This window comes from Silene latifolia, chromosome 7, assembly GCF_048544455.1.
Source record: "Silene latifolia isolate original U9 population chromosome 7, ASM4854445v1, whole genome shotgun sequence".
NCBI classification, from domain to species: Eukaryota; Viridiplantae; Streptophyta; class Magnoliopsida; order Caryophyllales; family Caryophyllaceae; genus Silene; species Silene latifolia.
This window is the reverse complement of record NC_133532.1, coordinates 66,382,942-66,397,973: the sequence shown is the minus strand read 5'-3', so window position 1 is coordinate 66,397,973 and position 15,032 is coordinate 66,382,942. Positions and strand designations below refer to the sequence as shown.

At 37.9% G+C, this 15,032-nt stretch overlaps 1 protein-coding gene across 2 annotated transcripts; it reads left to right on the top strand.

Moving 5' to 3' along the window:
• Window positions 1-1,130: 1,130 nt before the first annotated feature.
• On the top strand, window positions 1,131-3,540 carry LOC141591127 (transcription factor FAMA-like). Of its 2 annotated transcripts, XM_074411543.1 has the most exons (5): window positions 1,131-1,623; window positions 1,763-1,867; window positions 1,968-2,633; window positions 2,719-3,195; window positions 3,309-3,540. In XM_074411543.1, exons 1-5 carry the CDS (start codon window positions 1,600-1,602, stop codon window positions 3,399-3,401), a joined length of 1,365 nt encoding a protein of 454 aa, XP_074267644.1. In that variant the 5' UTR covers window positions 1,131-1,599; the 3' UTR covers window positions 3,402-3,540. The 2 variants fall into 2 exon arrangements, with proteins under 2 accessions (XP_074267644.1, XP_074267643.1); XM_074411542.1 differs by lacking the exon at window positions 1,131-1,623 and having other exon boundaries at window positions 1,714-1,867.
• Window positions 3,541-15,032: the final 11,492 nt, after the last annotated feature.

Sequence of the window (15,032 nt, the reverse complement as noted above, 5' to 3'; positions counted from 1 at the left end):
TAGTTGAACTTGTATGTGTATTATCTTCAAATGTTCAAATGAGTTGAAGGGTTAATCTTTAGGACTCCCCAATTCTAGAATGCATGGAATTTGTAATGTCATTAAGGTGGAAATTCAATCATCAAGACATTTTCATTTATGTACTTGTTTGGTTTGCTTTGTTGTTTAATTTGTTTGAACTAAGGATCAAACTTAAATAGGGGAGGATCAGTGGTGTTTGAGTTATTAAAACACGTACGAATTTAAGTGTAGTCGGAGTCTTTGGAAGTGACGTTGAGTAGGGGGTCATTAAAAGGTGCGAAGGTGTGGATCGGGGATACACACCCTTGTAAATGAAATGCGATGAAACGAGTGAAGAGGATAAGAGATGTCAGATATAGGCTTGATATATCGATCTAGGCAGGGCCGCTATGCGCGGGAATGGTCATGTGACGAGGCGAAACCAGTTTAGGTAAGGCAACAGCAGCTTCGGGCGGCCACTGTCGCGTGGGGTAGCTAGACTAGGCTGCTCCGCCGCGTGGCCGGACTCATCTTCTTTTGAGGCCTTTTCGTTGGTTTATTTTTTATTTTTTTGTGTGGTTTTGTTATGAAAATTTATACAATAAAGTTTCGTCATTTCAGATGAGGTTTGAACCTGCCAACCCCCGACATACATTTTGGATCGGCCACAAAATCTAGAAAAGGCTTTGGGATTAAAGTTGTGGATAGTACCATAGAAGATTTTGTAAATGTCACGGATATCATGATCTAGGTCCAAAAGCAAAACCCAGAAATTCAAATATAACAAATAATAAGCCATGTCACGCAAGTAATAAATTCATAAGAGGCAAAGTTTGAATAGAAGAATGAGGCAGCAGCTATAAGTCATCAAGAACAGCGTCGTTTACAATCTTTAATTAGGATCATGAAAAAGCAACCCTTGTTTAAAAGGATATGCAAGAGCGTTGTTGGCCTGTGATATTCATTAATTAAACAAAATAATAAAAGTTGCGGTAGTAAAGCAAAACCTTGCATGTGATTTTACTTATACTATTTGACATGAATTGTTACACTCACCTATGCATGGCTCCTCTCTTCATTTGCTCATCATCTTCATAAATTTATTTTAAGCTTCCGTTATTTAATTCGACTTTTTCGTACAAATATTCTTTTCTTATTTATAAGGGCTTTTTTTTTATAATAATCTTCAACAATCTTAAAAGAAAAACAAAACATCGCACCATGCAAATTGTTGGTGGCTTATATCTCGCTTGTGTAAACTTATTATTATGATTATTACTTCATAAACAAAAAACTTTATATCTATATCCGAAATCATGCAAATTGATATATATTTGTGTAAATTAAGACAAAACCATAATTTTAACTTAAAATATCAAACAAAAGTTGGTATTTTGCACAAGGCAAGGTAGGAGAAGAGATGGACGTACAATAAAGACATGCAGACATGAAAAACATTGGTGCATGTCATAAAATTGTCTTTATTTGAGGAGTTTTACCAAAGAGTTGTTTATACGATTAAAGTTATTGTACCAAACAAAAGTTAAACACAAAATTGAAGGATTTTATTATTAGTATTGGAAGTATATATAAAGTCAGATGGAGAATGAAGAGAACTACTCAGTATGTTTATGTTATAAACTAAGTTTATTTTAATTGTACATAATACTTTCCTCACATTTCTTTTCACCATTTTCTTTAACTTTGGTTGAATATCATGTTGTTCATTGGGTACTCTGTGTGTCCTCTGCTTGGTGTGCAGGAAGTGCCAGAAACAGCAGCAAGAACTTTGGCAACCAATTTTAACTGTTCTTCTCAAAATAATCCCGTATTTCATCATGCCAGGCATTCTGAATCATATGACCAGGTGATCACATCATTTTATGATAATTAGATGTAAAATTGTAAAATGCACACATACATACATGATACATTTTACTAATGGTGTAAGTCTGGTATTTGAATAGGAACAAAAGTGGCAACAACAACAGCAACAGTTGATGTTTGAAACCAGCGATGTGATAATGACTTCAGAAATGGCAGCAGTTGACAGGACCTTAAGCTTTGCAGATGTCATGCAGTTTGCAGATTTCGGCCCAAAGTTGGCCCTTCACAATTCTCAACATGATTATCCACAAAATCATAATCATAATCAAAATGTTTCTACAGAAATTGTCAACAGAGATGAAAATAGCACAGGAGTTGATCCTGTTTATTTCCTCAAGTTTCCGGTCCTCAGTAATAACATTAATGCTGCTGCTACTAATAATTTTGATACTGCTTTTAATGCTGGGTTTAGCTTCAACCAACAAGAAGAAGACGGTGATTACGATAATCCGGTTCAACTTGAGTTTCTTGGTAATGATACAAACAATACTACCACCAATAACAATAATAATACTGATGAGAATAATGGAATTGAGATAAGTGGAGGAGATAAGAATGTAGAGTTAGGAGGAGGCGGGAAAAGTGGGAGTAGTAGCAAGAGGAAAAGGCCTCGAACCATCAAGACGACCGAGGAAGTGGAGAGCCAAAGGATGACTCATATTGCTGTTGAGAGGAATCGAAGGAAGCAAATGAATGAGCATCTTAGAGTTTTAAGGTCTCTCATGCCTAGCTCTTATGTGCAAAGGGTATTCTTTCTTTCTCCTATATTCTCTCATCACTTGTCATCTGTCGAAATCTACAACATACTCATACTTAAATATGCATGTGTAGGGAGATCAAGCATCAATAATTGGTGGGGCAATAGAGTTTGTAAGAGAGCTAGAGCAACTACTACAATGCCTAGAGTCACAAAAAAGGAGGAGACTTTACGGAGATCAACCACCAGGCCCACCGCGACCACCAGGAGGAGAAGCGACTTCACCATCAGCAATGGGACTAGTCCAGCAACCTCAACAAATTCCACTTGGATTTCCACCAGATGATGAACTAAACCTGGGGAGTGGTGTGGCCCCCATGGATCCTACAGGAGGTTTAATGCTACAAGAAGAAAGTGCAGAGAGCAAATCGTGCATAGCAGATGTGGAGGTAAAGGTCTTAGGGTTTGATGCATTGATTAAGATATTGTCTCGAAGACGGCCAGGCCAACTCCTTAGGGCCATTGCTGCTCTTGAGGATTTGCGGTTAACCATTCTTCATACCAATATCACTACTATTGAGCAAACTGTTCTCTATTCTTTTAATGTCAAGGTATATTCTTCGTAATTTAAATATCATGATTTTGGTTGTCGAAATTAGGGAAATAATCTGAATTATAATAAAGCTCTCAAAAATGATGTTAATTCACTTGAATGATTTTGTAGGTTGGGAGTGAAGCAAGTTTTACAGCAGAGGATATAGCCAACTCTGTTCAACAAATATTTACATTTATACATGCCAACACAGATATTATTTGATGTTAATTCAATTCTCTTATTTATTTCATTCTCTTTGATGTTCCAATATTACTCCAGCTTTGTAACCATATAGATAGTCGCTTAAATTTTAATTTGTATTATTGGAAACTAAAATGCTGTTCGTAGCTTCTGTGTAGTAACATTCATCATTCAATGGATAAAGGTTAACTATCGTTCAATGTTCACCCTTCATCATTAATGGTGATATAGAAGTTTCATACAGAGTATTAACCAATAAATCAAATCAGCAATATAATAAACTCAATGCAATTTAAATTGAATGAGCCAAACGAAATCTTATACTCTACACTGTGCTATTTTAATTAATATGCCATTTTTTTTTATCATACTACTATTTTTGGTAATATTTTCACTTAAAATTACAAAATAATCCCTCGAGATTTAAGTGAGAAAACATTTTTTCTTAAAAATTATATCAAAAATGCAGTTTTATCAAAAATTGTTTCAAACCACCAACTTAACTTACTTATTCTTTCATTTTACGAACTTATTTCGTTTATGTCTTAGCTAATTTATAATTTGAAACATATAACAATAGAGAATAAGTTCAAAAACAGACGTAATAAGTCACCTAAATTGTAGTTTTGAAGAAATTTTTGATAAAAGTGCATATTAAGGGAGTAATTTTAGAAATTTTTTTTATAAGGGAGTAATTTTAGAAAACATAATTCTAAAAGAGAGTAATTTTTAATTTACTCTATTTTTATTTATGTAATCTTACAAAATGAGAGAACGGAAAATTATTTGATCATTGAGGTGAAGCCCCTCTCTTCCCTCAATTGTATACATATGACAAGAACATGGGATGGGCAATTAATGAGCGTGACCAAATTGTGATATACAAAGACGGGAGAAACCAATTAAAAATGATATTTACAAAGGGAGCCAAACCTTGTAGGGATGCAACTTAATGGTAAGACAATGGAAACTGAGTTGACATTTGGATCAAAAAGTCAAGTACCAATTTACAACCATTGGGTTTACAAGGTCAACGAGTCCCGTACAACATTGGCTTGGCCAAATCATGGGTTGACTTGTCAGAAAGATGGCCTTCTTCAATTAATATAGCTACACACAAATGTTCCTATTTATTTGTTTGATATGAGTAAATTATTTCATTAAAATTTAGGCTATTTTATCTTGGAAAATGAAATAGCAGTAGTGGGTGTCGCTAAAAAATTTGAGCACCACAGAGGATATATTTATCAAATTTTCTAATTTTCTAAATTTGGAAGTTTAGTTTTCTCATTCATTGTTCATCATAGTAATAATTTTTTTTCTTGGTAGAAAGATCAAGAGTAAGGATTCGTGAGGAGATCTTCAACAAAGTATAAGTGGGTCGATCATGATGGGGCCGAACGGCGGATCATCGTCTTCAACTATAGTTCGAATAATTAAACATATAACACAAAGTGAAATTTGTATACAAAATTGTTAGAGAATGCAGATGTAATTGGTAGTTAGAACAACAATTTGTTGAGAATTTTGCTAAAGTTTTGTCTGTTGAATCATGGACAAAATTATAGATGAACTTCAATCTCTGACGTCAATATTTGGAATTGGTAGCAGTAATTATATAACTATAAAAAGCCTCTAATAATCAGGTTTCTTTTTCCTTAAGCAATGGCAAAGAAAAAGAAAAACCCTAATAATCTTCCAATCTAAATCACCAAAAAAACCAAAAACAAGTTGATTTTTCTGTTGCTAGTACTAGTAGGAGTAATTCTCGTTCATCGAATTCTGCTCGACAGATTGATCTTCAATTATCGCAGAGAGAATTCGATGCGGAACTGGACGTAATTGTTGAAGATGTTGAATCCGAGATGGAGGACGAACCAGTGGATGCACCTATCGATGCTACAGTTTCACCGCCTCTCCAATTGACTCATGATGACGTTGCAGGTGAGATTGAGTATTGGTCTACGGCGGTATACTGCTATGTTTTAGGTGCGAATCCTCCTAGAAATGTGATTTCTGGTTTTGTTTAGCGTGTGTGGCAGAGTTTTGGTGGTGATCGTATTTCGTTTATGCCGAATGGTATTTTTCTAGTACGATTTCAAACTAAGGCGAAACAAATGGAAGTTGTTAATAATGGGCACTTAATGTTTGATAACAAGCTAGTAATTGTGAAGGAATGGACTCCAAATGCGGAATTGATTAAACATGATGTTACTTTAGTTCCAATTTGGATAAAATTATATGGCCTTGATGTCAAATTCTGGGGAACTAATAGTTTGAGGAAAATCAGTGGGCTTGTTGGTGATTTTATTCGTTGTGATGACATCACCAACTCTAAGGCGTTCCTGGGGTATGCGGGAATTATGGTGGAAGTTAAAATTGGACAGGCCTTTCCTACTGAAGTTGTCTTCATGGATGAACTTGGCATTACTCATAAGGTGAGGGTGGTATATGACTGGCTACCCCTCACGTGTGAGAGATGCAAGGGAATGGGCAATATGGGAGAACATTGCAGGAAAGGTTTAGCACCCAAAGTAAAGAAAGTCTGGAGACCCAAAGCTAAACCACAGTCTTCCTCTAACCCTGGTAAGACTTCTATTCAGTAGCCTAAACTAGTGACACATGTGGTCTAACTGGTTACCCCAACAGTTGAGAGGGCACCCACTAAGGTTCCAGGCAGGATGTCACCTGGCACTGAGAGTGTGGCTGGGGAGGGAGACAAATCATTGCCTAGGAGGTTTATAACTAGAATGTTAAGGAATGAAGCAGGTGAGACCAGGATTTTTACACCCAGGGGTTATCTTTTATGGATGCCTTATCTATGTCTATCAGGAAGGCCAGAGTTGAATGTCAGCTGAAATTGGTGAAGTCCTTAATTCAACCTGAGAATGGGTAGTTTAGGATTTTGGAATGTTAGAGGTCTAAATATCCATAATAAACAAAAAGAAATAAGGGGGTTTATGCACCAAAATAATGTAGGGCTATTTGAATTGTTAGAAACTAAAATAAAGGGGTGTAACTGGATTAAAGCTAGGAATAATATGTGTGTGGACTGGTTCATATGCACTAATAATAGCTTCCATAGGGGAGGTAGAGTTTGGTTGTTATGGGACCCTAAATTGTATGATGTTGAGGTTTTACACATCTCTGCTCAATGTATTCACTCTAGAGTGGTGAATAAAGTGAATCAGATGTTCTTTTAGCTATCTATGGTCTATGGTTTTAATAGAGCTCATGAGAGGGAGCCTTTGTGGGAGGACCTCAGGGGTTATTTCTCTTGTGTGAATGGGCCTTGGATGGTTTGTGGGGATTTTAACAGCATTATGAATGTAGATGAGAGCATTGGTGGTTCTTCTTTGACTAGAGCTGAAATGGCTCCTATGAGGAATGCAGTTGAGTTCTGCCAATTACAAGAACTGAAAGTAAATGGATCCTATTATACTTGGAACAATAAACATGAAGCAAGTTCCAAAGTATATAGCAAACTTGATAGAGTTCTTGTAAATGAGGAGTGGCTGCAAGTACTTCCTGATGTAGTGGCAAATTTCCTTCCTGAAGGTCTTTTTGACCACTGTCCTTGTGTTATAAATACAATAGTGGCCAAGGTTAAGAGTAAGCCAGCCTTTAAATACTTTAATATGGGGTCCCTTGCTGAGGGGTTTGGTGAGTTGGTTAAGGAGGGGTGGCAGGTGGAGATTCAGGGATCTCCCATGTTCAGGATTGTGAAGAAATTGAAGGGGTTGAAACACGGGTTGAAGCAACTTAATAGAGAGCACTTCAGTGATATTGAGAATCTTACTCAAGTCACTGAAATGGCTTTGAAACATTACCAGGAGAAGTAAATGAAAGATCATCTGAACTCTGAATGGTGTCAGGCTGATAGGGATTGCTCCACTGAGTTGATTGAATTGATGAAAGCTAGAGACATATATCTAGCTCAGAAAGCTAAAGAGAATTGGGTCATAGAAGGTGATTCTAATACTGCTTTCTTTCACTCAAGCATTAAAAGAAGAAGAATGAGAAATAGAGTGTTTCAGATTAAGGATCACAGCAACAATTTATGTACTTCTCCTGATGCTGTGAAGAAAGCCTTTGAACAATACTACTGTGAATTGATGGGCACTTCAAATCTTATTGAACCAGTCCATTGTGGTATTGTAAGGACTGGAAAGTGTTGTTCTGAGGAGCATAAAATGATTATGACTGCACCTGTTACTGATGAGGAAATTAAACAAGCAATGTTTTCAATTGATAGCAATAAATCACCAGGCCCTGACGGTTATGGCAGTCAATTTTTCAAAGATGCTTGGACTGTGCTAGGGAAGGATGTGTGCTTAGCTGTTAGGGATGCTTTTGTCACTGGGAATGTCCGTAAAGCATCCAATAATACCATTATTACCCTTGTGCCTAAGGTGGATGTTCCTAAAACTGTATTGCAGTTTAGGCCCATTGCCTGCTGCAACACAGTCTATAAGTGTCTTGCAAAGGTGATTTGTAATAGATTGAATAGGATTTTGCCTGATATTATTAGTCCCACTCAAAGTGCATTTATTCCTGGAAGGGATATTGTAGGCAATATCCTAATCTGCCAGGACCTTATTAAGTTGTATAAAAGAAGAACCTGCTTACCTAGATTAATGATGAAGATTGACCTCCAGAAGGCCTATGGCTCTATTGAGTGGAGCTTTCTCAAGGACATGCTGGCTGCCCTGGGCTTTCCTCAACAGAGCATTTCTCTTATTATGGAGTGTGTCTCTTCTCCTTCCTATTCACTGGCACTAAATTGTGAAATTTTTGGTTTTTCAAGGGTAAACGTGGGCTGTGACAAGGAGATCCCTTATCTCCCATATTGTTTACAATTTGTTTGGAGTATTTGAGCAGGTTGCTAGATAATCTCAAAAAGTTCAGGGGGTTTAGATATCATCCTTTGTGTGCTAGAGTGGGTTTGACCCATCTTTGTTTTGCGGATGATTTGCTATTGTTTTGTAGAGGTGACCTTCGTTCCTCTTCTCTTCTACTTAGGGTTTTTGGAAAGTTCTCTGTTGCTTTTAGACTCAGGATGAGCAATGGCAAATCCAATCTGTACTGTAATGGGGTCCCTGAATCACTGGTAAAGAACATTGAAGAGTCCTTTGGGATTAAGAGAGGAGCCCTCCCATTTAAATATTTGGGGGTCAGCATTGTTCCTAAAAGATTGGGAGTGTTGGACTGTCAATGCTTAGTGGACAGAGTTATTGAAAGGATCATTAGCCTTGGTGCCAGAAAGCTGTCATATGCTGGTAGGGCTATCCTCATTAAGTCTGTACTGAGCACTTTACATTCTTATTGGGCTCGCATTTTCAGCTTACCCAAGACAATGTTGAATAAGATTGAGGTTTCCTGCAGATCTTTTCTATGGCATGACAGTGATAATAGTGAGAGCCCTGCTCTTGTTTCTTGGAAACAGGTTTGTAAGGATCACAAATATGGTGGGCTGGGTTTTAAGAATCTGCACAGATAGAATGTTGCCTCCCTTGCAAAATACGTGTGGTGGATTGATCAAAAAGCTGACCATTTATGGGTAAGATGGGTTCATGCCATCTACGTAAAGCAGAACAGATGGGATGACTATGAACCTACACTTGGGGCTAGCTGGGCATGGAAAAGGATATGCTGGGTCAAGAATCAAGTTAAGCCTTTGATCCTCAATGATCAATGGTGCCAATCAGGACAGGATTATGCTATTCAGACTGGTTATACATGGTTAATGGGGAATGAGGAGGTGGTACCTTGGCATCCTTGGCAAAAGAATAAAATTATCCTCCCTAAGCATGGGTTCTTCATCTGGTTGATTGCTCATAAAAGGCTTTTAACTCAGGATAGACTTCTGAAAATGGAGATCATTCAGGTTAATTGCTGCAGGCTATGTGGGAATGCTGCAGAGCATCTAAATCACTTGTTCTTTATGTGCCCATACAGTCAAGAATGCTTGAAGCTAGTAGCTGAATGGCTAAAGATCAGATTGCCTTCTCAGAAGGTTATCAGCTGGTGGTTGCGGTTTAAAAGCAGGTCTTTGGTCAAGAAACAAGTAATAGGAGCTTGTCTTGCGAATCTCATTTATGAGATCTGGTTAGTTAGAAACAAGTGCAGGTTAGAGAATGTTGTACCTCGGCCTGTTGTAGTTTCTAAAATGATTAGAGCTAGTATATGTATGCGCCTAAAATTGCTAAGGGTCGGGCAACTGTCACACAGAGCTAGTAGTTGGGTGAAAAGTTTATGTAATTCTGGGTAAGAATGCCCGGGAAATAGAAGGAATGATGTAATGTTGTTTGGAAGATTAAATTAATATACTTACATTTTCCCAAAAAAAAAAATTAGATAACTATGTCACATATGTTTACATTTTTACCCCTTAAAATTTTGCATTAATTATACTAGATAAATTTTTAAAGTGGTAATTTAAATTATTATTATAATTGGGTGGTACTGAGATTTGTACCACCTGGTGGCGCCCTATCATCGTCCTTTCAATATTAGTGTCCAAGTTTCAAAATATTAACCTTAAAATTAAAATTTGTCAGGGTTCGGGGGCGACCACGCCTAGTTGAAGCCCGTGGCTAAATTAAGGGCTTAGCTGGGACGGTTGCCTCGGAAAATTTAATTATTATTTATAATCTATGATCTCTAACTATAAAAGTTGGTTTCGTCGCCAGAAACTACCTGAATTGCGTGTCTATGTAACATCCCTAAACTATAACCATAATTAAATAACTTTTCAACGTCTTAATTGATTAAGTTATAAATAAAAAAGGGATTGAGCCTATTAAGGGGATATTAAGAGAGGATTAATAATCTCTTATAGCGCGAAACCTATTTGAAGTGCCACCGCCGCCTCTACCCATAATTTAACTCGATTTCGGGTCTAAGTTGATTTCTCGGAGGGCTATCAAAGGCTTCGATGATGAAACAAAACTCTACTCTATTACCACAAATATGATTATACATCCCTTTGTATATGAGCATGGTACAACCAAGGTAAAACAAATCGAGCTTAGGTGTATTTTTTCTGAACTTATTCAAAGTCATATTTTTATTTTGTAAATGGATGAAATCAGATACTATCTAATAAAGCTCGTATTCTTTACAATGGAACTTGGATTCTTTATTAGAGAGCTCGGATTCTACACCGTACAACTGGTACAATTGGTGGTATAATTCATGAGTTGCTCTATTACGGAGTATTATTTTTTCCAATTACTATAGTGGATAGGCTGTTCTACGAGAGAATTATCGTATACTAAAGTATAAAATACGGCCTTGTGTATAGTTTTATTTATTTTATTTTTGGGGGTATTCTCACTTATACCCTTTAGGTATGGGCTATCCCTACTTGTGCCCCTAATTTCCAGCAAAGCCCACTCATACCCTCTAACTCTCTAATTACACACCATTTATGACCATTAAGCTAATTAAGCATTACACCGTTAATTGTTGACGTTAAGTCACACGTTGATAGTAGACTTTTAATACCTGACAAATACTTGTTTCCCTCCCAACAAACATCATTTTTTTCCTCCAAATTCCTTTTTATATAAACTCACTTCATTTTCTTTACTTCATTCTCAAAATTCATCTTCTACCATTCTTCCCCAATCCCCACTACTACATATACATTTATCTTTTACCATCCTATTTGCACTTCTTACATTCTCTCAATATCTAGCAAAAGAGGATTAATACCTGAAAAATATTAATACCTGGCAAATATTTGGCTATGAACTACACTCTGTAACAAATTAACTACATATACATTAGTTACCAACATAGTCGCAGGTATGTTAAAAGTTGCCTTGGACTAGACTGCCATAGTCAATCTTTGGCATAAAGCAAAAGAGGATTTCCAAAATAACCATTTAGATGAAGCATAATACGGAGTACTTTTTTAGAAAACACAGTAAAACATGTAAGTACAAGCATACATCTTTCATGCTTCACCATTTCCAAACTGAAGTTAAAGAGTAGTAGCATTATTTCATTACAATGTTCTCCTATATCTATGCCAATAAGGCAAGATACTAGGTAATAACATAAGCAAAAAAAAAGGAATGAGGTATTACGCAAAAAAAAAAAAAGATCCAATGTTCTTCCTTTTAAGTCGGTGTCTTCCTTTTCTCCCCGTTCTTGATGTAGAGGCTTGGATGCAAATTTTCATACTTGTAGAAGTTGAGTTGGTCGTAGTACATAGCATCTGCCTTCTCTCATTTACGGTGTACCCTCCTTTACATGTCCTTGTGTTGTGTCCAAAACAATTACATTTCTTACACTTGACTGTAGTAGACCTATTCTCCTTTCTTTTTTCTCCTGGTTCCCTTCTCCGGTTTCTAGAGGGTCTCCCAATTTATCTGTAACACCCCATTTGTTCAGGAGCCTTTAGCTAGAGATTCCTAAATAAATAGGACTGTTACCATCTCGGTTTCCCGAGTTAGTGAATAACAAAGTACAATAATACCAAAGTGCTTTAATTAAAACTTAGCGATTACATATAATTACAACTTATCCAAACTAGACATAATATAAAATTTGATACAACTCGCAGCGGAAATAAATAAAGTGATTAACTAATCTAAGTGATCTAGACTTCTAGGTAGTCGGCCAAAACCCCACGCTTTCTGTGGACATGGGCCCATCTGCGTATGCCCAGCCGATCTGTGGACAACGCAGCGGTCTTTTTGAAAGCCAAGCTCGGCGGCGTAAGAATGCTTTCAACCGGATCGTTTTAGATCGGTCGGTTTCGTCTCGGCAAGGGTCTCGAAACGATGTAAGAGATGTTCGGAGTCGCCACCAAGCATTTATGGGATGCTTGGAACCCGTTCGAATCCACTTTATACCTTGGTCAAAAGAAGCACAAAACAGTGTTTGACATAGGCACTAAAGATAAGGAATCGTCCCTCTTTAACATCCTATTTCTAGAATGACTCTCGTACGCCCTGGATAAGGTCGTCCACTATCCAAAGTTTCTGAGTAAGAGGTGAAGGTACGTATTGGGAAGCCCTTTAATCAGACACCCAATCCCGCCCGCGGTAGCGGCCTCTACTGATCGATCTTGGTTGGTTAAATGCAAAAATTGATAAAACGGGTAAATGCATGAATGCTCATCCACTAGTTTGAATCTAACATGTGAGCTTTCTATGTCGTTTTGTTTAATCCAAGTATCAAGCATAAGATGTCAAGTTGGATTTATTGTTGATTTGCATGTACGACGGAAATTAAACATCCATTTACCGAATTAGGTTTATGGTGAATAACGTGATCCATTTGTCTTAGTAAGGCATTTTTCAGATATCATGTTGAATGGGCAGATTCGTCGTCTGATCCGTCCTGTATTTGGGTTAACTAAAGTCAGGATCGTCCTAGGCAAATGCTGGAAGGGGAACAGAACCTGCATGAGGCAGCCACAAGAGGCGCGAGCCTATTGGCGATGCTAATAGGTCTGCCCTGGTCTGCATCAGACCACCATAAGAGGCGCGAGCCTGCTGGCGATACAAAGGGGCTTCCCCTGGTTTGAAAATAGAAAAAAGAGTGGCCTGTTTAGGCGCGGGTCAACGGACGATGGAAAACGTCTACTGACCATTGAAAGGGTTTGTAAAAATGTATTGAAAAATGGGTGTTTAAACCCGTCTTGATTTGAAAAGGCCGTTTAGGCCGCTTTTGTGTTGATTTGAAGAACGAGACTTGAATAATCGTCATCGTTTTGAAAATATTCGATGTCGGGTTCGATTTTGCAAGCTTGACATGAATAATTTTGAAAATGACTATGAACTAATTATTTTAAGTTCATTTATATATAATTAGTCAACATTCATTATCGTACTCGGGTTAAAATCCGACATGGTATGTAGAACCAAGGATGACTTTGTGTTGGTGACTAATACATTTGCTTTGAAAATGCAAAGAAATGAGGAAAGGCTTTGAAATACCCATCAAAATGTAAATAAATGAAATTAAAGGCTTTAAAATACCTTTTAAAATGTAATTAACCAAATATTATCACCGAAACACGGATTTAACTGTCATGCTATTAGGAACCAAGGGTGAAAAATGTTTTATGGTTAAAAACTATTCATAAAGAAAAATGGTTTGAAAATACTTGAAATGGTAAAAACCGATTACAAATATGAAACAAAAATGAAGGAGATGAAGAGACCAAACACAGTTTGGATTTAGGTTGGGCAGCTGCTTTAGGCGCGAGCCTGTCTGCTACGTAAGTAGCTTTGCCTCAACCAAAAATCCGGTTTTGCCTCATTCTTCCCATGTTTTGGACCATGTTATGCATGATTTTAGCATGTTATAGTCATGAAACAAATAAAAACATGATAAAAGAAGATTTTTATACCCTCATACTTATATGCTAGGCTTGTGGCGAGAAACCGACGTAAGTGTATCAACTCGTTTGGCCGGAAAACTCGGTTTAAAAACCGTTTTAGTAAGTAAAAGAGTGTTTTGTTAACTTTAGTGATGGTGTAGTGGTCGAGATGGTCGGTCAAGTGATTTAATGCATGATGGCGGTACCAAACAATGTGTAAGGCTTGTGTTTACGATCGGTGGTCGTAAACACGTGTCGGATTGTGACTTAAGAAGTCGAGTCTAGAATTATAAGGGAGAAAAGAGGGGGCGGACACTCGCATAACCTTCAAATGGTGGCATTTGAGAGGTATTTATAGGAAAATCAGTGGTTGTGTGAGTTTTGAGCGACGTGGCTGCATGGGCTGCTCAAAGAGGCGCGAGCCATGTCGCACGTCTTCGAGGTGTCTTGTCACTATCACACGAGGAAATTATCATTTGTTCTATCCTAGGATTTGGATGAACATGTTTGGTACTTGACTATGTAAGATTTCGGGAAAACTTAACATAGAAGCATTTGAATGGTTTGTTTTTTGTGTTTGACTCGGTTTGACACGTTGTTGGAGTCAGAATTTGAATTTTGAGTCGGTTTTTGGTCCGGTGTCGGTTTTGACTCTAGTTAGTGTTATTGCGACCCCGTCGTCATGTATTAAACACTCCAGGTACTTTTGAAAAGTTTTGAAATGTTTGTTTTCGAAATCGTTTTAAGTTTTCCGACGTAAAGTTGTACACAAACTGTCGATCAAACGCTGCGATTCCTAAGCATGTTGTAGTCCGATAATCATCGGGTGGTTGTTGGAGACTCGACAGATTCTGGGTATCTACAGAGCCCCCACTTTGACTGAGGCTTTGACAAGGCAAAAGTCAAAGTTGAGCCCCCAGGTCAATCGAAGATTACAAACTGGAGACCGAAGCGACGTTGAGGCAGCTCGAAAGGATTCGGGCCAAGGACCTGCCGTTGGGAAGGTTGATGCCAAGGTGACTCGAGGGTGCGAGCCAAGGACCTGTCGTCGGGAACAGTTTAGAGTCTGTCGACTGTCAGTACGGGCCGTTTAAAGTCCGTTAGACTACGTATAAAGGCTCGCCAGCCATAAGAAGGAGTCATACCTGAGGCATCTTCGGGATATGTCCTTGCGCGTTCTTGCGGACAAAGGCTCGCCAGGTGTGATAAGGAGTCGTACCTGAGGCATCTTCGGGATACGTCTTTGAGTTGTATCTTGTTTGCGGACAAAGGCTCGCAACTTGTGATGCGGATATGAAGGGGCTCGCCAG